General features: G+C 38.1%; 1 protein-coding gene across 1 annotated transcript; it reads left to right on the top strand.

Moving 5' to 3' along the window:
* The first annotated feature begins 3978 nt into the window (after positions 1-3978).
* Positions 3979-6037, top strand: LOC107816920 (phospholipase A1-IIgamma-like). The gene is made up of 2 exons (XM_016642666.2): positions 3979-4631; positions 5148-6037. Exons 1-2 carry the CDS (start codon positions 4044-4046, stop codon positions 5763-5765), a joined length of 1206 nt encoding a protein of 401 aa, XP_016498152.1. The 5' UTR covers positions 3979-4043; the 3' UTR covers positions 5766-6037.
* Positions 6038-24209: the final 18172 nt, after the last annotated feature.

The following is a 24209-nucleotide window of genomic DNA, read 5'->3' as shown; positions in this document are numbered from 1 at the left end:
ATCTTCAAGCCTAAGGTATTCCTCACTAACTATCTTCTTTCCTCTTCCAGAGCTTTCAGGTTTTGACTTAGTCCATGGCTTTACTATTGTTTCCCTTTGGTCTGCAATTTCTGCCAACAGATCACTCTTTTCTTTTCTAAGAATTTCAATGGTTTTCTTTTGATCAGTAACTACAACCACTAAGTCTTCTCTAGTATGTTCAAATTCTTCTAGTTCTAAGATCAAGGAATCCTTATTCTCCGCAAGACTAAAAAAGGCAGTAATTAAAGCATCAACTAATCACATGAGTTTTTTTGGAGAATAGGATTTCAGATTTCTTTGAACATCCCTGAAGTTTACCTCTTCGTTGCCATTGTCTTTATCATCATCTGATTGAGCCATCAAAGCAAACGTTGAGTCATATTCAATCTCCTCGCCTTCAACTGCCATCATGGAACTATCACTAGTATTAGGTTTATCTTGTTTTACTTGTGTAGTTCCCTCATGAGCTGTTTGCAAAGCATCCCATACTTCCTTTGCAGTGTCGTAGGTAGAGATTCTGTCGTACTCTTTAGGTCCCAATTCATATACTAGAATTTTCTTGGCACGAAAATTCTTCTCCACCGCTTTCTTATCTGCTTCAGTGTATTCTTTGCTGGTTTTTTCAATTGAAAATGGAAATTCATCTAGTACCTTGACTGGAACAAAAGGACTATCGCAAATGATATCCCATAGCTCACAATCCTCAGCCATAATGAAATCGTGCATTCTAGCTTTCCATCACTAATAGCATTTCCATCAAACTTGGGGGTCGGTATATAGATTGACCTTCTTCAAAATTTAGTGGAGCTTCCATGAGGATCCTTCCTAGATGTTAGCCAGATAGGAGGAACCCGCTCTGATACCAATTGTTAGTTTGTTTGGGTCTACCAAATCGTAGAGTACCTGGTCCTCTACAAGATTCCGCTGAGAGTACTTAATAAAGCAGTAAGTAAATGAGGCAGAGGATTTTTACCTGAAAAAATCTCACACAAGGGGATCAAAAAATCACGACCTACACCTGTAGGCTTTTAACTTCACTAACTTGTAATCTTTCCTATTACAAGCCACTTTACAATAATTCCTATTGCAAAAGATTTACTCAACTAACTTGTGGTACCTTTACCACAAGCCACTTTGTGACTATCCTAGCTACAAAGGCTTTTTCTAACTTATGATGCTATCACCACAGGCCCCTTTGTAATTCTACGATTACAAAGACTTTTCCTTATGACTAAATCTAGTCACAACATAAACTCAATGAGTTTACGGATTTACAAGAGGATTCCTAATCAAAATGCTTCTAGATAAGCAGTTTAGGAGATACAGTAGGTACAGTAACAAGATTACAACTCAACTAGGACAACAACGATCTATCTTTTAGGAACTGGTCCGTAGTAGCGTTCAACCTTGTTCTTCAAGATTGTGAGGATTGATTTCTCTGTTCTTTGCAAGAGGCTTGAATAAGAAACAGAAACCTTCCAGTGATATTTTTGTATAAAGCTCATTGGGTACATCTTGATCACATCACTTGAAATGATGTGAGTACTTTGTTTGGTTAGAGAATGAGTGGGCTGACAGTGTAGTGCAGTGCGGCAGAAACAGTGCCGTCAGTCACTTCATTTCCAGCTGTGTCCAAATGACTTTATACTACTATGAGGAAACCACAAGAGCATCAGGTCCTTGTGTTGGTTCCTAGCTCCTGAAGCTGTAGCAGTTCACCTTTAGCTGGAATCCGTTAAAGTTTGCAGCAATCCAAGTAGGTCAGGTTCACTATCTGGTTTTTAACAGTAAGTTTGTTAGATCATCAAAACATAAGGCAAGAATATTCAAGATCTATCATTAACACAGCACTTCTGAATTATTGCTTGTATGAATGATTATATTCCTTCTCTCTTTTTTTTTTTTTTTTTTTTTTTTGCGATTTGTTCGTTAACCTACATTGTACAAATTATTAAGATAAACTTCATAGCCTTTTAGGAGAAAATCCTTGGAATAGGAAAAATGTGAAAGAATAATCTTCAGCCATTCTCCTTACTTTATTTTATTAATATGGGTCACTGATACGTATAAAAGATCTTTCATTTTGTGCTTCTATTCGTAGTGGAAGTTAAAAATTTCAGACAACTTCTATTCGAGAAGCCTCACTGAAGGGGTGTTGTTTACCTAAATGATCATTGATCTTATAATAAGGAAAAAAATGTAGCACAAAATTGACTGGTAGACTATAGAGGGGACATTTCACTTCTCGACTCCTGTATTTTATTTCGTTTACAATAGTCAATAGATATGCTTATTTCGTTTCTCGTGATGCACATTGTTTAGGTAGCCGTCATGAGAGTTTCTACTATTGCTAACATCTTTGTTTTGAATTAGCTAACACATCTGTACGAATTAATTTATATATGTTAGAAGACATTATTAGGTAGTAAATAAAAATTTGATTTCTCTGACAGCTTAAATTTTCAGATGAGACGGTACCACTTCAATATTAATGTATTATAGTAGGTGAATGTCCTAGTTTTGAGCCTCACCGTTACCCATTATTTTAGCCTACAACAAAAATTATGCCCGCATAGTTGGGACGTTTGATGATATAATTAAGCAATAAAAAATATATTACAAATATCTAATGACTTAAGCTTTTAGATTGTTGAGATATTACGTCTTTAGTCGGTTGTTTATCATATTCTCAGGATCGATCTAAGTTATACAGATAGTGTAAAACATTCACTATCATCGTAATTTACTGGTTATATCACGTTATTATATCTAGGTTACTGCTATTGTCAATACCTCTTGCTGGTGAGCTTAACCTTCTAATAAAAAAGCATAAACTATCAGTGCAAAAAATTAAATTATTTCCAAATTACCAATCTATTTTACGTATAGAATATTAGTTGTAATTAACTTTTGAATGACTATTGTTTACACTATCGATACATAAAGTTAAACTTATATTTTTCTAATGTACTCACTGAGTCCAAATTAACTGCCATATTTCTTACTATATATATGTTTCCCGAAATCGTGTCTGCTTACCTAAATAATTTTTTATCTGCAGTACTCCACCGATCTATACATGATTTTCCTTATTCTATTTATCAAATATAGGTATTTTAGAACTCAATTTTTTTTCTTCTACAAATTCAAACTTATCAAAAATTGACTTATTTAAACATTGTAAAGCTCCATCTTTTACTTTAGTTTCTGTATTAAAACAAATGTGTTAAACGTAAATTAAGATGGGTAAGAAATAAATAGTCAGAAAGAGTGAGACAGAACCAATTTATTGACAAAGGTTAGGTTGAGCATTATCAATCTATAACCAGCAAGTTATTCATTGAAATATAATGACAAATCACAATAAAATATTACTATCATTATTAATGATGAACCAACTCTTTTGAGTTGTCACACAAATACCGCAGATTTTGAACGTGAAATTTAAATAATATTAATTAGCACCTAGTTACTAGGTTTTGCAGGTGCTGAAATTAAGTAGTAATCAAAATGTGAGTAAGCATGAACAGATTTGTGATATCTATATGTTTATCCCGTTTGGGGTTTTCATTTTTTTCCCCTTCCCATTAGCTGACTAGCCCGAGCCCCGATGGAAATGGAAGGGGACAGAAGTAGGTGGTTGTTAGAAATATGTTGATAATTAATTATATACTATAATTTAATTAGCACTATTGTGTGATCATTTCATTTGTCTGGCACTGGGATAATGACCTTGTTAACAAGAAAAAAAAAAAACAAAAAAAACATGTTTTTCATGTACCCTAGAGAAAAACCCTAGAGAGAAATGAATTAGCTTCACTATTGCTTGGTCATTTCAATTATTGGGCATTGAGATTGTGAATTATTAACAAGGAGAATTAAGAACACGTTTCATGCATGTGATGTGAAACCATATAGAGATATGAATTAGCTTCACTATATAAGTTCGGGCTTGATGGGCAAAATGATAAGCACATACCAAGAAAAAACAGAGAGTAAAAAAGCATAAAAGAAGAAAAGGAATGGCTAGTATGGCTGAGAAATGGGAGCAACTTAGTGGCAAAAATAATTGGGAAGGGCTATTAAACCCCTTGGATCTTGATCTTCGTAAATATATTATTCAATATGGAGAAAAGGCTGAAGTAACTTATGACACCTTTATTTCGGAGACAGCATCCAAATATGCAGGAGCTAGCAGATATTCCATGGAAAACCTTTTTGCGAAGGTTGGACTTGACCCATCGAAATATCGTGTAACAAATTTTTTTTATGCAACTTCATCCATTCCACTTCCTAGTGCTTTTCTTGTAAAATCATTGTCAAGAGAAGCATGGAATAAGGAATCAAATTTTATGGGATATATTGCTGTGGCTACTGATGAGGGTAAAGTTGCACTGGGAAGGAGGGATATTGTAATTGCTTGGCGAGGAACAATTCAGACACTGGAGTGGGTTAATGACCTTGAATTTTTACTAATCCCAGGACCAAAAGTATTTGGTAATGGGGGTTTAGTTCCATTGTTTAAGCCATTGGTGCATCATGGCTTCTACAGTATTTATACAACAGAAAATCCACGTTCAAAATTTAATCAGTATAGTGTCCGAGATCAGGTATATTTTGATTTTGTTTACTTAAAAGTATTTGTCTAACCCACTGGTAGATTGTTCTCATTAACCCTGGAACTGGTATGTTTACATGTTACTTGCCTATTTTCCAAATTACTAATATGACTTCTTATGCACGAGTACTTATGTATAGTTATCTTTTCTGTAAGTTAGTGTAAGGATTTTTTTTTTTACTCTATCACCATAGAAGTTTCAACTATTTCTTTATCATTGACACTTTAGATGATGCTATTTATAAAAAAGAAAAACAAAGTCTGTCTCTTTGTTATTGTTCAGCTTACGCTCAACTGACAACTAAATAATTTTTTTTTAAAAGAAGAATAGATAGGTAAAAATATACTCCATGTTGAAATCAAGAGTTATTCTTTTATTATCTATAGAAGTTGATTATTGAAACCTATTAATTAATGTCAAGCCTAATAACATTTTCCGTGCTTCCTTCTATCTTAAATATTGAGTCGGTGAAACTAAAGAGTTAAATTTAAATCTTGTTTCTTTCAGGTTCTTGAAGAAGTGAAAAGACTGGTTGAGGAATATAAGAATGAAGAGGTGAGCATAACAGTAACCGGCCATAGCCTAGGTGCATCACTTGCAACCCTTAACGCAGTTGACATAGCTTTCAATGGAATTAACAAAACAAGCAGTGGCAAGGAGTTCCCAGTGACAGCTTTTGTATTCGCAAGTCCTAAAGTTGGGGATCTCAATTTTCAGATGGCCTTTTCCAAACTGAAAACCCTTCATATATTGAGAATTCATAACTTATTGGATATTGTTCCGAAATACCCACCCCTTGGCTATATAGATGTAGGAGAGGAACTAATAATTGACACCACAAAATCCCCCTATTTGAAGCTTCCTGGAGATGTGCTCACTTGGCATAATTTGGAGTGTTATATGCATGGAGTTGCAGGAACTCAAGGTTTAGGACTTTTAACAGGTTTTAAACTAGAGGTGAATCGTGATCTCGCACTTGCTAACAAATCTTCAGGGGCATTAAAAGATGAATACTGTATACCTGCTAATTGGTGGACTGAGAAACACAAGGGAATAATTCAACAAGAAGATGGAACTTGGCTTCTCTTGGATCGCGAGGACTATGATTTAGTGAGAGAGATATAATATAATTTTATAAGTGTGGCTTTAATTTACTATTTGTTTTCATGTAATGTTTGAATAAAGGGTTTCCGCCGGCACATCATATGCTATGATATATACTCCTATATACGTATTATGGTTCCTCTAACTGCGGAGGATTAGCAATGAGTGTCCAGGAAGCTCCGAGTCTGTCCAAAAGCCGGAAAGGAAGTTTTGTCCTTTCTGGCCTCTAAGCGATGAAGCTTATTGTCAATCTGCTTGTTTTATTTGTATGAAGTATGTTCATATTTTTACAATTATATTACTATTAATTATTTGAGAAATAAAAAAATTGGATCTTAATAATGCACTGATGCACAATATGATTAAAAGAATTAAATATTGACACAAATAATGGGAAAATAGTACAACTTGCATGTCAGCGAAAGAAGTTACTAAAGTTTCAGACTCCTTATCACATCATTACTATCATTTCAAAAGTCGATCAAATATGTCAAATGATTTTGTGAGTCTTTACCAACTTGATTTTAGTTGTACGACCCTATTTATTTTTATTTACAGATACGAGAGATTTACTTTTACACGTAAGAGATCTATTTTTTTTATGCATAAGAGAACTAAAAATGATGTTTTCTGTTTAACCAAAAATATATTTTTCGGTCAAAGATTAATTTTAGAAAAAAATGAGCTTCTGATAACCAAGTTTTGCTTCACTTTCTCAATGGTATCAAAGGAAAATAACAAGAATAAATAAGAAAATAATTGATTGCAAAATCAATATAGAGAATTTTGAGATAAGCAGAAAAGTAAAGTGAATATATTCCAATATTGTCTTAGATGTCCTTACAAGTTGTAACGACCCGACCGGTCGTTCTGAGCTTCGGCGCGTCATTCAGCAGTTTGAGGCCATGAGCGGCTTCATCTCATGTATATTGACTTGTGTGTATGGTCAGAATTAAAATTCAGGAAGTTTGGAGTCAAATCTAAATGGAAATTCTCATTTTGAAAGCTTAAAATTGAAGAAATGAACTAGGATTAGAATTTTGAGTAAACGACCTCGGAATTGGGATCTGAAAGTTCCAGCATGTTCGTATGATGATTTCGGACTTGGGCGTATGTCCGATTTGGTTTTGGGTAACCCGTGAGCATTTCAGCGTATATTGTGAAAGTTAGTACTTTAGAAGAATTTCATAAATTTGGGCTGGAAGGCATTTTAGTGTTATAGAAGTCCGTTTGGGATTCCGAGTCTGGGAATAGCTCCATATGGTGATTCTGGAGTTGGGAGCGCGGAAGTGAATTCGGATGTCCGGAGGTCATTTTGAAGTCATTTAGCTAAATATAGAAATTTGAAGGTTTTTGAGAAAATTCGACCGGAAGTGGAAATTTTGATATCGGGGTCGGAATGCAGTTCCGAAAGATGGGGCAAGTCCGTATGTCGAATGTGACTTGTGTGCAAAATTTGAAGTCATTCCGGAATGATTTTGGTAAGGTTTGAGACACTTAGTCTCTTTTAAGGAAGCTTAAGTTGGAAAAGTCAACCGAATATTGACTTATGTGTTAGAGAGCTCGAAATGCGAATTTTATGGTTCAGATAGCTTCGTTAGGTGATTTGGGACTTAGGAGTGTGTCCAGAATATTTTTGTGATGACCGGTGTAGAATTAAGCTTGAATTGACAAAGTTAGTATTTTGGCGAATTCCGGTTGATAAGTGAGATTTTGATCCGAGGGTCGGAATGGAATTCCAAGAGTTGATGTAGCTTCGTTATGTCATTTTGGACTTGTCTGCAAAATTTGAGGTCATTCGGACGTGGTTTGGTTGGGTTTTTGATCAAAAATGGAATTTGGAAGTTCGTGAGATTCATAGGCTTGAATCCGATGATGATTTGATGTTTTGATGTTATTTTGGGTGTTTCGAAGGTTGGGACAAGTTTGAATGATATTGTGGGACATGTTGATATAATTGGTTAAGGTCCCGAGGGCCTCGGGTGGATTTCGGAAGGTTAACAGAATGAAATTCGGACCAAAAAGAAAAGAAAAAGCTGCAGAAATTTCTGCTGCAATTTTCTGCAGAAGGTCTTTGGACCGCAATCGTGGAGCGTACTTCGGAGGCCTATATCTTTTGATCTACAAGGAATTTTGAGATGATTCAAAAACGAAAGTTGTAGCTCTTCGTATCTAGTTTCCATAAAGATAAAGAAATCGTAATTTGGATATTTGTAGAGAAAGTTATGATTGACTAAAGATGACTGGTGGAGTAGTTTCTCCAGAAATTTTCTGATTTCATGGAGCCGATTTAGAAGCTCATATCTCGGGATATATAAAGAGTTATATGGTGTACAACCTATCAAATTAAAGATATTTGGATATTTATACAAGACGTTATGGGTGTTTAAACAGAAGGTGTCCGACAAGGAACAATTTTAATAGGATGTACAACTTGTAAAGCACAAGTGCAAGGTACAACTCGACGAAGCACGGGCAGATTTTTTTAAACACGGATTTGGCTTATTTCTTTCATTTCTTTCATTTGGCTTGGATTATTTTGGAGAGAATTTCAAGGGGGATTTCATAAAGCATCAAAGGTGAGTTGTTTCTACTTATTTCCAAGTTAAATACATGGATTAGAGCTGAAAACTCAAGTAATTTATGGACAAAAATGGTGGTTTTGGGCTTGAAACTTAAGAGAATTAAATGGTGATTTGAGGGGCCAAATGAACTCCGATTTTTATGAATTTGGTATGTATAGACTCGTGGAGAGATAAGGGTCGTATTGATGTAAAAATTTCTGAATTTCGAGACGTGGGCCCGGGGCTCGGGTTTTGCTAATTTCGGGATTTTCGACATTTTTCGAGTCTTTTCGATTGGGTTATATTCCCTTAGCCTATTGTAACGTATTCGTTGTGGTTTTGACTAGATTCGACGCGCGAAGAGGTCGATTCAAGAGGAAAGGGCATTGCGGACTAGTCTACGGCCGGTTAGAGGTGAGTAATAGATGTAAATGCTATTCTGAGGGTTTGAAACCCCGGACTTTCACATCGTAACGCTATATTGAGGCGTGACACGCATTCCATGGTGAGTGCGGGGTAGGATACTATTGGGGATTGTGACTTGGTCCATCCCGTGTGATGTTTATACTATACTGGTGATTGATACACACACTTTATTGATATTACTGGGCTTGATGCCATGTTTGGGGCCTTGTGCCGATTTGTAAAATCCTTCGAGGATTGATATTACTGCTTAGCATGATTTGCATATCATTTAATTTCAGTCCAAGGTTTTAAATGTTGTTTTGCAAACTCAGCCATAATTCTAAGTGTTGAAAACTTAAATGATATTTTTAAATGTATTCCGGGCTGGGAACTTCTATTTTGTAAATTCCCAAGGGGCTTATTATATTATTTTCTGGACTGATTATAAAGTGACTTGAAACAGTGGTAACAATGACACTGTGTGATATACTTGAAACAGTGATAACAATGACACTGTGTGATATACTTGAAACAGTGGTAACAATGACACTGTGTGATATACTTGAAATAGTGGTAACAATGACACTGGATGATATACTTAAACAGTGGTAACAATGGCACTGTATGATATAAATTGGTCAGGTAACAATGGTTGACCGGTCAGGTAACAATGACTGACCAAGATATTGCGTTTGGGCTGTAGGAGCCCCTCCGGAGTCTGTACACACCCCCAGTGAGCGCCGTCGACGATAAATAAATATGGATGGCTCGGGCTGCACGCCGCAGTGGGTACTGGAATGTACCATCATATGCATTGCATTGCATTCATGTATTTGTATTTATACTGGTGTTTAGCTGCTTAGTTCTATATGTTGCTGTATATTTTGATTTTAGCTTACTTTGTGTATTTACTGGATTTTCTTATCTTCGGACTTTAGTTACTTTTATTACTCACTGGGTCGGAGTACTCACTTTACTCCCTGCACCTTGTGTGCAGATCCAGGGTAGTCTCAGGCTCAGTAGATCCAGTTGATCAGCAAATCCAGCCTCTGAGAGTATCGAGGTAGCTGCACGGCGTTCGCAGCCATAGATCTTCTCCCTCCTATCCTATCTCTTTATTTCCGCATATCAGACTTTGGATATACCATGTATTAGGATGATATTCTGTATTCTAGAGGCTCAGATTCGTGACACCGGGTCCTAGTGAGATTATATTGTGTATTTTGTTAAAATCTTCAGTACTTTAATCTTGCTTAATTGATATTTTTTTCCGCTATTTTTGATAAATTGGGTTAAGTGTTGAATAATGGTCGGGCTTGCCTATTAGTGTGTTGGGCGCCATCACGACCGGGATTTTGGTCGTGACAAAGTTGGTATCAGAGCCTAGGTTACTTGGTCTCACGAGTCATGAGCCGGTTTAGTAGAGTCTTGCGGATCGGTACGGAGACGTCTGTACTTATACTCGGGAGGCTGCAGAACCTTTAGGAAAACTTCACATTCTTGAATTCTTATCGTGCGTCCTCGATTCAGCTTGAAAAGAAACTTTTGAAATTCCTTCCGCGTGATTGTATGCACCAACGGGCGCTCAGTATCAGATGTGTCTCGATGGCTTTTGATTCCCCGATCGAGGGGCGAGGTGTAATCTCTGTGAGTTTGAAGTTAGACCAGTCAGGAGGACTTGAGGCCAAATCTTTGCCAATGGCTTGAGCACCGAGGTGCTGATTTTGTGAGTAAGTGTTTTGAACTCATATGTTCATTATTGTCCTTGTTAGCCGGAATGGCGGTTGGATATCCACGTGATGAGTATGTTAGTGTTGCGAGGTGTATTTGTACGACTTAGTAGTGGCGAAGAAGCCTACTGGATAGTAGATGAACTGTTAAGTGATTCGTTTCTTATTGTGATTTGTTGAGTAGCTCGAGTTATGGGCGCGTGAAGAATATTTTTCGTGTCTCCTAGTTAGTTAAGTCTGGGAGCTGAGATCGCTTCTGTAAATGTATTATGACGAAATAGTTGAGTCAAGGAGACTATCTCGAAGGTCGAAAATATTAAAGGAAGAATATGTGCCTACTTGATTGAATAGCCCAATAATGGAGGGTTGAAAGGTATTTTCTATGTGTTATGATTCAAATAGGTGCAACGCATGTCCATGTATCAATTTAGATTTATGTAATTGATATGCATTGTGATGCTTTGTCAAGTTGTGGATGTGTTGTTAGGATGGTTTTGGTGATTCTCTGGCAGGTGGATAGGACCAATTACAAAGGAGGCTCTGCCGAAATTTTTGAAAAATTTAGGACTTAGTAAGTGGGCTTAGCTGTTGTGTGAGTAAATGCAAAAATTGCAGAAGAGTTAAAATTCCAGATGATTCGTGTTTCCACGAGCTTATGATGGAGTGTGTTTAATCTCACCATGATATTACGACAACAATAGAGTATATGTGTTGTGATCTATGGCTTCGAGCCAAGTTGGGGAGCTTTCTGTTGATTAGCTGATTGCACGGTTTATTACTTACGTGAATTCTGGTTATTGGCGTATTGGTGGGTTATTGCAGCTACGGAAAAGGACCATGAGTGGTAATTTGAGTAAATGAATTGTTGGATGCATGTTATGGTTACCCTTATTGGCTCATGTTCAGACTTGAGGGAAGATTCATGATTTATGCCTCGTATAGGTGCAGGCTTCGAGGGAAGTGATCCCTCTGGGTGCTTTATCGAGAGGGTATTCATATGTTATAAAATTCAGTAGAGTTGGTTGCATTCGGGGCCAAGTCAGAGCTGGGTGGCTCTCAATAGCGGTCCTAGTTAATTCAAGAGGTAAAGTGTGGTGCCTAATGATTTTGAGTCTATAAGTACGGTTAAGAGTCAAGCTTTTGAAGCAGCTTATGAAGAAAGGAACAGAATGTTCTATGATGTTTTGACTTGCGGTGTAGCATTTGAGAGACATGAAATGGTCATGGTATTTGAGACAGCATGGTCTCGTGATTTAAGGTCACTCGGGGTGAGTTTGGTTGAAATAAGTTAGGTGTTAAAGGGAGATATTATTATTTCTAAGGCAATCAAGGATAAATTGGAAGGAAGTAGATTGATTAGCCATAGTTGAGTTGGTATACTGGTGTCAGTGATCGGTTCGTCCAGCGTGATCGAGTTATGCATGTGAGGCTTGTTGGCCACAGTAATTGATGTTATTCTGAAGCATGCTTTTGTTAGGGCCTACTATGAGTAGGCGGATCCCAGAAAGTGTTATGGTGACTTGGACAACTACTTAGAGATTTGCATATTCGATGATTATGAGGATTCACCTGTATGCTGCTATAGTTCTCCTGAAGTGAGTTAAATGGAAAGTCTTATGTGATGAAGTATTAGCCTATCGGCGGTTCCAGAGTTGTGATAGAAATCGTGTCTATCGTATATTGGCACGTGAGGTGCAGTGAGTGGTATGGAATTTGAAGTAAGGACCAAGGTTGCAGTTTGGTCAATGACTGTGATGTCACGATCTCGGATGAGAAGTATATGAGTTTCAGTGTTTTGAGTAAGATGGGTATTGACGTCAGTATCACTTGAGGTCGGTGTTCTGTGAGAAAGGCTTTGCATCCTGGTTAGGGATTCTTGATCACTTTTCAGCGTTAGTGCAGCTGGTGGTTTGGATGTGCAGACCCGTTAATTATTTCGGAAGATGGTGGGAGCTTGTCCCATAGGAATATTGTATAAGTGTGACATGTAGTCACTTGATTAATTAGAAATTTAAACCAAGTATAAGGATTTTGGTAATATCATCCATTTGAGAATTTAGGCCTGGAGGGCACTCTGTTTATTGGGTTATGGACCTGTGAAAGATTATTGGCCTAGCTTGGCACGATCAGGATCGACTTGAGGTTGGTGGATAGATTTAAATGTGGAAGTGAGCCTTACAACAGGCCAGTTGTGTTTATTTCAGCAATGCGCTCTTTATGGAAGGATAGTCGCAGTCTTATTTCGTGGTCAGTTAATTCATGTAAAGATATATTGCACCGTATGAGTTGTGAGACGGCTTGGTAAATTCCTTATGTGTTGAGGTTCCGCTCAGCGGTGATGTTATATGAGCAGGATGAGACTTAGATCATGTATCGCACCTCAATTGTGCTTGAGTTTGTAGCCTATAGCGCAATATGTTTCCTTGGGAATGATATTATGCACCTTAGTGTGTTTATGACCGATGTTCGGTATTTTGATGTGATGAGCTATTCAGCTCGACGTATATCTCCTTATGTGAGTTCTATATGTGGATCGGGTGGCACACCGCCATGGGTATGTTGTTTGGATCGGGTTGCACGCCGCAACAGTGTGATGTTCAGTTCAGTGCCCATATTTGCTTTTGTGTGTTCTGTTTTCCTGTTTTCTAAGGAAGTTTATGTTAGTGTGCGAGTTGAGTAGTTCCTTCTAGAGTTCGCCTTCCTTTTGTATCGCGTTCGAATTGATAGCATACTGGCACATTGTGGTGCCTTGTGGGATTTTTGATTATGTGTGAGGTGGCTAATTGCCTTAGCAGTTCGTACTGGGTGAGACGAGGTTACTAGATTTGGGGTCAGTGCAAACTGATTATATGAAGTATATTATAGAGCAAAGATCATTCTTTGGTTTGGGACAAGGTAATGGAACTTATCAAGAGTGTAGATCCAATGAATTGTTGATTCAGCAGTTGGTTGTGAATTTCGGCACATCTCTTCAGTCGTATCGGTATTGAAAAAAAAATATAAAATAAAAATAAAAAAAATAAAAAACAAAAAAACAAAAAAAAAACTAGAGCAAGACCTATGTAGATCATGAGATGCAATGGGAGCATCAGATTCGTGGAATTTCGACCATTATGTTTAAAGAATGTTATTGTGGTTCTATGAGTAAGTGATGCAAAGTGTGAATTCAGCAAAGTTATGCCGTCATGTTTGGGTACAGCGTGTGGAGATTGATATGGTGGTTGTATGATGGAAACAGGTTTGGCAGGAAAATTCAGGATGTTGGAATTGGGCCTAATGGCTTATTTGCTTGAATAAATAAGTATATCTACAGAATTATCGAGCTAATGTGCTCAACGGAGTAGTGGTAGCATGGGAAAGTGCATGATGTGTTAAACAAGTGATTTTGGACTACTTCGGTGTAGTTCTCAGCACGTTCGAGGACGAACGTATGTTTAAGTGGGGGAGATTGTAACGACCCGACCGGTCGTTCTGAGCTCCGGCGCGTCATTCAGCAGTTTGAGGCCATGAGCGGCTTAATCTAAAGTATATTGACTTATGTGTATGGTCAGAATTAAAATTCAGGAAGTTTGGAGTCAAATCTAAATGGAAATTCTCATTTTGAAAGCTTAAAATTGAAGAAATGAACTAGGATTAGAATTTTGAGTAAACGACCTCGGAATTGGGATCTGAATGTTCCAGCATGTTCGTATGATGATTTCGGACTTGGGCGTATGTCCGGATTTGGTTTTGGGTAACCCGTGAGCATTTCAGTGTATATTGTGAAAGTTAGTACTTTAGAAGAATTTCATAAATTTGGGTTGGAAGGCATTTCAGTGTTATAGAAGTCCGTTTGGGATTCCGAGTCTGGGAATAGCTCCGTATGGTGATTCTGGAGTTGGGAGCGCGATTAAAAGTGAATTCGGATGTCCGGAGGTCATTTTGAAGTCATTTGGCTAAATATAGAAATTTGAAGGTTTTTGAGAAAATTCGACCGGAAGTAGAAATTTTGATATCGGGGTCGGAATGCGGTTCCGAAAGATGGGGCAAGTCCGTAATGTCGAATGTGACTTGTGTGCAAAGTTTGAAGTCATTCCGGAATGATTTTGGTAAGGTTTGAGACACTTAATCTCTTTTAAGGAAACTTAAGTTGGAAAAGTCAACCGAATATTAACTTATGTGTTAGAGAGCTCGAAATGCAAATTTAATGGTTCAGATAGCTTCGTTAGGTGATTTGGGACTTAGGAGTGTGTCCGGAATATTTTTGTGATGACCGGTGTAGAATTAAGCTTGAATTGGCAAAGTTAGTATTTTGGCGAATTCCGGTTGATAGGTGAGATTTTGATCCGAGGGTCGGAATGAAATTCCGAGAGTTGTTGTACCTTCGTTATGTCATTTTGGACTTGTCTGCAAAATTTGAGGTCATTTAGACGTGGTTTGGTTGAGTTTTTGATCAAAAATGGAATTTGGAAGTTCGTGAGATTCATAGGCTTGAATCCGATGATGATTTGATGTTTTGATGTTATTTTGGGTGTTTCGAAGGTTGGGACAAGTTTGAATGATATTGTGGGACATGTTGATATAATTGGTTAAGGTCCCGAGGGCCTCGGGTGGATTTCGGAAGGTTAACAGAATGAAATTCTGACCAAAAAGAAAAGAAAAAGCTGCAGAAATTTCTGCTGCAATTTTCTGCAGAAGGTCTTTGGACTGCAATCGTGGAGCGTACTTCGGAGGCCTATATCTTTTGATCTACAAGGAATTTTGAGATGATTCAAAAACGAAAGTTGTAGCCCTTCGTATCTAGTTTCCATAATACTAAAGAAATCGTAATTTGGACATTTGTAGAGAAAGTTATGATTGATTAAAGATGACTGGTGGAGCAGTTTCTCCAGAAATTTTCTGATTTCATGGAGCCGATTTAGAAGCTCATATCTCGGGATATATAAAGAGTTATATGGTGTACAACCTATCAAATTAAAGATCTTTGGATATTTATACAAGACGTTATGGGTGTTTAAACAGAAGGTGTCCGACAAGGAACAATTTTAATAGGATGTACAACTTGTAAAACACAAGTGCAAGGTACAACTCGACGAAGCACGGGTAGATTCTTTTAAACACGGATTTGGCTTATTTCTTTCATTTCTTTCATTTGGCTTGGATTATTTTGGAGAGAATTTCAAGGGGGATTTCATCAAGCATCAAAGGTGAGGTGTTTCTACTTATTTCCAAGTTAAATACATGGATTAGAGCTGAAAACTCAAGCAATTTATGGACAAAAATGGTGGTTTAGGGCTTGAAACTTAAAAGAATTAAATGGTGATTTGAGGGGCCAAATGAACTCCGATTTTTATGAATTTGGTATGTATAGACTCGTGGCGAGATAAGGGTCGTATTGATGTAAAAATTTCTGAATTTCGAGACGTGGGCCTGGGGCTCGGGTTTTGCTAATTTCGGGATTTTCGGCATTTTTCGAGTCTTTTCAATTGAGTTATATTCCCTTAGCCTATTGTAACGTATTCGTTGTGGTTTTGACTAGATTCGACGCGCGAAGAGGTCGATTCAAGAGGAAAGGGCATTGCGGACTAGTCTACGGCGGTTAGAGGTGAGTAATAGATGTAAATGCTATTCTGAGGGTTTGAAACCCCGGACTTTCACATCGTAACGCTATATTGAGGCATGACACGCATTCCATGGTGAGTGCGGGGTAGGATACTATTAGGGATTGTGACTTGGTCCATCCCGTGTGATGTTTATACTATACTGGTGATTTATACACACACTTTATTGATATTACTGGGCTTGGTGCCATGTTTGGGGCCTTGTGCCGATTTGTAAAATCCTTCGAGGATTGATATTACTGCTTAGCATGATTTGCATATCATTTAATTTCAGTCCAAGGTTTTAAATGCTGTTTTGCAAACTCAGCCATAATTCTAAGTGTTGAAAACTTAAATGATATTTTAAATGTATTCCGGGCTGGGAACTTCTATTTTGTAAATGCCCAAGGGGCTTATTATATTATTTTCTGGACTGATTATAAAGTGACTTGAAACAGTGGTAACAATGACACTGTGTGATATACTTGAAACAATGGTAACAATGACACTGTGTGATATACTTGAAACAGTGGTAACAATGACACTGTGTGATATACTTGAAATAGTGGTAACAATGACACTGGATGATATACTTGAACAGTGGTAACAATGACACTGTATGATATAAATTGGTCAGGTAACAATGGCTGACCGGATATTGTGCTTGGGCTGTAGGAGCCCCTCCGGAGTCTGTACACACCCCCAGTGAGTGCCGTCGACGATAAATAAATATGGATGGCTCGGGCTGCACGCCGCAGTGGGTACTGGAATGTACCATCATATGCATTGCATTGCATTCATGTATTTGTATTTATACTGGTGTTTAGCTGCTTAGTTCTATATGTTGCTGTATATTTTGATTTTAGCTTACTTTGTGTATTTACTGGATTTTCTTATCTTCGGACTTTAGTTACTTTTATTACTCACTGGGTCGGAGTACTCACTTTACTCCCTGCACCTTGTGTGCAGATCCAGGGCAGTCTCACGCTCAGTAGATCCAGTTGATCAGCAGATCCAGCCTCTGGGAGTATCGAGGTAGCTGCACGGCATTCGCAGCCATTGATCTTCTCCCTCCTATCCTATCTCTTTATTTCCGCATATCAGACTTTGGATATACCATGTATTAGGATGATATTCTGTATTCTAGAGGCTCAGATTCGTGACACCGGGTCCTAGTGAGATTATATTGTGTATTTTGTTAAAATCTTCAGCACTTTAATCTTGCTTAATTGATATTTTTTTCCGCTATTTTTGATAAATTGGGTTAAGTGTTGAATAATGGTCGGGCTTGCCTAGTAGTGTGTTGGGCGCCATCACGACCGGGATTTGGGTCGTGTGACAAGTGAAATCATCTCCCCTTATATATAAGTTTACACATATAATGTTTCTTTCCAATTATGGCTAAATCATTACGAGCTTTAATGTCATTAATGATCCATTATAATTGATAATCATAACTGTCCACGAGATTCTGTAACAATTCTGATTCCCCTCCTCATTAATTGAAGGTTCATGAATCTTCCCTTTTTACTGTCTTGATTCAGTCTTTGCCAGTTGTTACGCTCGGTACTACCTCGTGGGTGTTTCCCTCTCATGCCTTTTCTTATTCTATCAAATAAGACTGCCATGTGTTACTATATCATTGCTCTTACGTGTTATGCCATGTCAGCAATCTAATATTCCTGTGACGACCCGACAGTCGTCTCATGAGTTACCGCTTTATTTTCCCCATTTTTGTTTCTTTATGCTTTTCTTATCCGTGTTATGTGGTATCGGGTTGGTCGGATTGAATCCGGAATGATTTTAGTAAGGTTTGAGACACTTAGTCTCTTTTGAGGAAGCTCAAGTTGAAAAAGTCAACCGGATGTTGACTTATGAGTTAGAGACTCGGATGTGAGTTCCGATGGTTCGGTTAGCTTCGGGAGGTGATTTGTGACTTAGGAGTGTGATCGGAATGAGGTTTGGAGGTTCGGAGTAGATTTAGGCTTGAATTGGCGAAGTTGATATTTTGGCTATTTCCGGTTGATAAGCGAGATATTGATATAGGGGTCAGAATGGAATTCCGAGAGTTGTAGTAGTTTTGTTGTGTCATTTGGGATGTGTATAAAAAATTTCAGGTCATTCGGACGTGGTTTGGTTGGATTTTTTATCAAAAGCGTAATTCGGAAGATTTTAGAAAGTTTGGCTTGAATCCGAGGTGTTTTGGTTGATTTGATGTTGTTTGAGGTGTTTTGAAGATTGGTACAAGTTTGAATAAGGTATTAGGATATGTTTGTGCTTTTGGTTGAGGTCCCAGGAGCCTCGGGGTGATTTTGGATGGTCAACAGGAAGTTTGAGGGATGTTTGCAGCTGCTGAACTTTTGTTGCTTCTGGTATTTTTGCACCTGGGGATTGGGGACCGCAGGTGCGACGCCGCACGTGCAGGAGATCGATTGTAGATGCGAAAAAGGGCCTGATGAGCAGCAACCACAGAAGCGATTAGGGTGACCGCATCTGCGACGAAGCGATTAGGGTGACCGCATCTGCGATGTCGCAGATGCGGAAGTGTGATCGCAGATGCGATTTTTGGCTGGATAAGTGATCTCCGCAAAAACGGATTATGAACCGCAAATGCGGAAACGCAGAAGCGGTTAAAGGGCTGCAAATGCGAAAATGACTGGGCAGAAAGTATAACTTGTGGCCTTCGCGAAATTTGAGCTATTTCACCATTTTTGACTTTGGCCTTGGAGCTTTTTGGACAATTTGAAAGAGGGATTTCAAGGGAATTTCATTGAGGTAAGGAATTTGGACCAAAAACTCGTTCTTATGCTATTATTACACGAATTAGAGCTAGAAATCATGGAAATTAAGGGTGAAATTGGGGAAACTAGGGCTTGAAAACTTAGACCTTTGCTTGAGGATTTGAAAGACCATTTGAGGTCGGATTTCAAAACTTTTGATATATATGAACTCGTGGGAAGATGAGGAATCTATTGATGTAAAAAATTATTGAATTTGGAGAAGTAGGCCCGGGGGTCGGGTTTTGGTAATTTCGGGATTTGTGTTGTATTTTGATTATTTTCGCGTGGGCTTCGTTCCCTTAGCATATTTTGACGTCCTCGTTCTGATTTTGGATAGATTCGATGCGAGTGGAGGCCGATTTGAGGGGCAAAGGCATCGCGATCTAGAGATTTGACCGGTTCGATGTGAGTAATGATTGTAAATGATGTTCTGAGGGTTTAAAACCCTAGATTTGCACATCGTAGTGCTATATTGAGGTGAGGCACATACTTGATAAAGAGCGTGGGGTCATGCACTATTGGGGATTGTGACTCCGTCTCGATTGATGGTTTTACCCTGTATTTTACTGAAATCTATTTGGCATCATCATTATTTGGGTTAAATGCCATATTTGGGCTTTGTGCCAACTATTTGAATCCTTCGGGAATTTTTACTGGTATTTTCCTCACTGTTTTGACTTTATACTTGAACTCATTCATGATATATTTCAATGTTCTTGTACTCAGCCCTGTTTACTATGTTTTAAATACTTAAATGACCTTTTAAATGATAATTAGCCTGAGAATCATTATTTTTTTACTGTTGCCCGAAGGGCTTGTGAGGATTTTTGACTGAGTAAGGCCGAGGGCCTATGTTGTGAGGAAATATTTGATACTGATTATGAAGCCGAGGGCCTGAGATATGTATGCCATGAGGTGGCTTGATTGATATGAGGCCGAGGGCCTAGTGATGATGCCACGAGGTGGCTTGATATTGAGGGGGCCCTCCAAGAGTCTATACACCCCCAGTGAGCGCGGTACCCATTGTGATATGAGATTGAGCTCGAGGGGCTGGTATTATTCTGAGATATTGCCCGAGGGGCGGATTTGTTGATATTGTGCCCGAGGGGCGAACCTTTATAATTGACTGTGAATATGTGTTTACTATTCATAATTGACTGTAAATTTCTTGCTTAATTATTGAAAAGGGCTTTTCATGAAGTAAATTTTGAGTTAAGGGATTTTACCTATCTTTCACTGATTCACGGATTTTTAAATGGTTTTACTGTTTCATTATAGAATGCGTTGTACTTTACGTAATTTCTTACTTTCAGTTTTTATTTAGATTTGTTACTCACTGAGTTGGAATACTCACTTTACTCCCTGCACCCCGTGTGAAGATTCAGGCGTTGCGGATCCTGCCAATGCGAGTTGAGATCTCCCGGCAGATATCGGAGTCTACGAGGTAGCTGTTTGACGGCCGCAGTCCCGTGTTTCTCCCTCTTTATCATTTCTATCTCTTATCGGACATTTGTAATAGTTTGTAGACTTTTCAGACTTGTATTAGGTTTTTATAGATGCTCATGACTAGTAACACCCCATTTTAGGGCTGTGTTGGGTTGTCCTTCCGCATATTTATGATATTATCTGCTACTTAGTATTATTAAATCATATTTTAGACTATTTTCTTGCTATTTAACTGTTTAACATCGAACTAGAAATAGTTGGCTATCCTTGTCTTCACGAGAGGCACCATCACGATCGAGTTCGGGTTTAGGGTCGTGAAAATTCCACGTGTAGTTCTTTTTCACCACCAATACAGATAGTTCTCCCACATTTTTGTATATTCTCTATTGAATATTCGAGGAAGTGGAAGGTTTTTATGGCGGGAATCCTCTGCCGCGGTTTTTGAATATAATCATACCCTTTTCTGAACCAATGTGATGTTCATCACTTTTATTAAATGATCATGCCATGTGGCTTTTGACAATTGGTTCTTCAGTTCTTCAGCGTCTTTTAGGGTTTTTCTACAACCGCATCAGTCACGAAGTGACGGTTCCATTATGACGCTTCATAATGACCTCAATAGTCGTGCCTTCCTATAAATACTTAACCTTTATTTTCTTGATTTTCTAAAGCCTTTCCCACTTAGTCTTCATGTCTTACTTCGTTCTGCATCTTTTTCTTGTGCTTCTCTAGTTAGTCATGGCATCATTAAATCCTGATCCTCGTAAAGTAGTAATTGTCGATGAACTTCCCCCTTCAACTGCCCTTGTTAGGAGTAGAAGAGGCGGTAGGTTACATAGCCTCGGTTCAATTTCTAACTGTGGTTCCTCCTCTCAAGGTAGTGCTTCCAAACCATCTTCTTCTAGACCTAAGGCTTCTGCAACCACAAGGGTTTCTTCTAAAGATAAAGATTTATCTGAAGCCCTTCGTGAACCTACTGTTGATGAGATTGTCCCTCAGGAGCTATCCTTTGTGACTGATAGTGAATCCATGAAGAGTCAAGTTTCTTCCATTGCTGCTTCCCTTGATCGTGCTGATCATTACCCAACTCTAATTACCATTAGTCTTCTTGCTCTTGTTCGGATAGAATGTAATTGGAAACCCGACATCCCAATTTTAATCCCTGGTTCTAACCAAAGAATAACTGCATACCAAACTGGCTATTCCTTCGTTTATACATATCCTTTTACCTTAGGCTTTAAACCTCATACTGACCCAGTAATGATTGAGTTTTGTTGTTACTTCAATGTGTGTTTGGGACAAACTGGTCATATTGTTTGGAGAGCTGTTGCATGCCTCCGTTATTTATCAAACTTGGCTTCTATGCCTTTTACTTTTAGTCACTTACTCCATCTCTACTCTCCCAAATTATTTTGTGATGGAGTTTTCTCCCTTGTGGCCAAAAGTAAGAGAGTATTAGTTAGCCCTGAAGATGATAGAGATCGAGGCTAGTATGCTCGCTTCGTTGCTGCTCCCACTAGTGATTTGATGGGTGAAGAAAACATTTCTTTTCCTGAAAAGTGAAATTTTGCTCGTAAGTATTTGTATCTCACCTTTTTCCTTTCTTAAAAATTGATTCTCATATATTCTCGTGCTTACTTTTTCAGCAACTATGGAAGTTTTTGAAGAGATCCTTGACTTCCGTGCTTGGGTAGGTAAGTTATTATCTATTTCTCCTATGGAGAAAAGATCTTGGAAGTACCTTTCTCAAAGATTTAGGTGGAAAGTCAAAACACATGGTACTTTTTTCCCGTTTTAATCTTCTTCTTATTTAAGAGTTTTGCTTATGGTGAGTCTTGCTCAAGAAAGGATTTTGAGCTCTTCTTCAAAGAGGAAGGTTGGTGGAGCTCGTGGCTCAGAGGGAGAAGAAGAACCAGAATGTTCTTTAATTCGTAGACCTCATGTCAGGAGGCGCATTATTTCAGATGATGAAGCCACACCTCCTCCAAGTTCAGTTCCTGCTACTGAGCCTGAATATGCTACTTTAGTGAGTTCTGATGAAGAGATGAATGCTCCTCCTTGTGAATCTACTGATTAGCTGTTTTCCCGTGGTTTTGATAGTGGTGATTTTGGTCCTGTTTCTGAGGAATTACCCCTTGCTTCTCTTCCAGTGTTGGTCCACACCTGTTCTCAATCTACCGTTCCTGTTGTTTCTACTACTACTACTCCCGTGGCTGCTTTCACTTCCTCAACTGTCCATGTTGCTACTATTTCTCATGTTGAAGTTGGTACTTCTAGTAGCAATAGGGTGATGAAAAAGGTTACCATAGAAGTCCCTGAAGATGGTAATCTATTAAAAAATCTGGTCAAGTCGACGTATAGTTAAAATCTTTAATTGGACCAATTGAAAAGTCTAAGTTGGAAAGCCATAGCTCCTTGTCATGGATGAATGATATTGTTCATTCATCTTTGAAGGTTTAAGTTTTAGCTTTTCCCTTCCCTTTTCCTCATGGTTATTTACTTTTGTTTGACACCCACTTCTTTCTTTTCTTTTGTAGATCAACTTGATAGGCACGGAGCTTATGAAAAGAATTGTTCACACTAAGCAGCTAGTCAATGATTATCATATTGAAGCAGATAACTAGAAGGAACAATATGAGGGTCTTCAATTGGAGAAAGAACTTTTAACTGAAGAGAAGTGTGCTTTGGAACAACAAGTAAGGATGATGGCGGTAGAACTAGCAGTTGAAAAAGCCTCTTCAAGTCAAGTTGGAAGAAACAAAGATATCCGTGAATCTTCATTTGCAGAGCAACTTTCTAAAGCTACCGAGGAGATAAGAGGTTTGAAAGAACTCCCACTACTAAAAAATCAGGGTTTAGCGACGGACAAAATCTGTAGATAAACAGAAAAATCCGTTGCTAATCTCATTTAGCGATGGATTAGCGATGGATTATCAAAAGATTCTTCTAGCAACGAGCATTTTAGCAACATATTAGCGACGACGTTCATAGCTAAATTCGGTTTTTTGTAGTGTCCTTAATCAGAAGGAGACTTATGCCAGAGGGCTAGTTCAAACACTCAATCAGGTTCAAGAAGACCTCTGTGTCTCTTCTGATAAGATCCAGTTCTTGGAGAGTCCCCTCGCCCCTCTGAAGGTTTCTTATGATGCTTCTTTGACTGAGAAAGAAGAGTTGAAGGTTGAAATTGACCAGTGGGAGAAAGATTATGAAGCCCTTGAAGATAAATCGACACTTGATGTAAGTTGGGCTTTTTTGAATACCTGCCTCGAGACTTTGATGGAGGCTAGCCAAGAAGGTTTTGATCTCCATGATGATATTGCTAAAGCTAAGGAAGCAATCGAGAAAACTCAGCAAAGTCAAAACTTTTATTCACCAGAGGTCGGCCTTTCTGAAGGTGATGAACTTACTCCTGGTGAAGTTGGTATTCAAGCTTCATCTGACAAGTTGAATCTTCTCCCGCTATTGATGATGCCTTATTGGATTCTACCTCTCCCGCTACTGATAATACTGCATTGGATTCTATTCCTTAGTGTTCTTTTAATTTGTTTTTGAAACTTTTGATAAGAAGTTTTTTTTTTATTTTTTTGGAATGGATGGTTAGTTTTTAGCCCTAGTTAGTTTGGGGTTTGTTTGAACAATTTGGTTTTAACTAAGTATATATTTAGTTTTAGCCAAGTTTAATATATGATCTTTCGTTCACTATGAGTTTTTTGTTTAAACTCTTTGACTTTCATTTAAAAATGCTTTACTATTTCATGATTTTTGCATAGACACGAATTTTATAAAAGAGGGCCCTTCTATAAACGACACTAATAAAGAAGACGTCTCAACTTCATATTGGTATAAATATATGAGAGGAGTTGGAAAATACATATTTTGAAGAAGTTTCATGAATAATTTGAGGAATTTTAATATCTTGGACTTTCAAATTACATAGCACTTTACAATATTCAGTTAACAT

Source organism: Nicotiana tabacum, chromosome 3, assembly GCF_000715075.1.
Source record: "Nicotiana tabacum cultivar K326 chromosome 3, ASM71507v2, whole genome shotgun sequence".
In the NCBI taxonomy this organism is placed as follows: domain Eukaryota; kingdom Viridiplantae; phylum Streptophyta; class Magnoliopsida; order Solanales; family Solanaceae; genus Nicotiana; species Nicotiana tabacum.
This window is presented reverse-complemented; position numbering and strand designations above follow the sequence as displayed.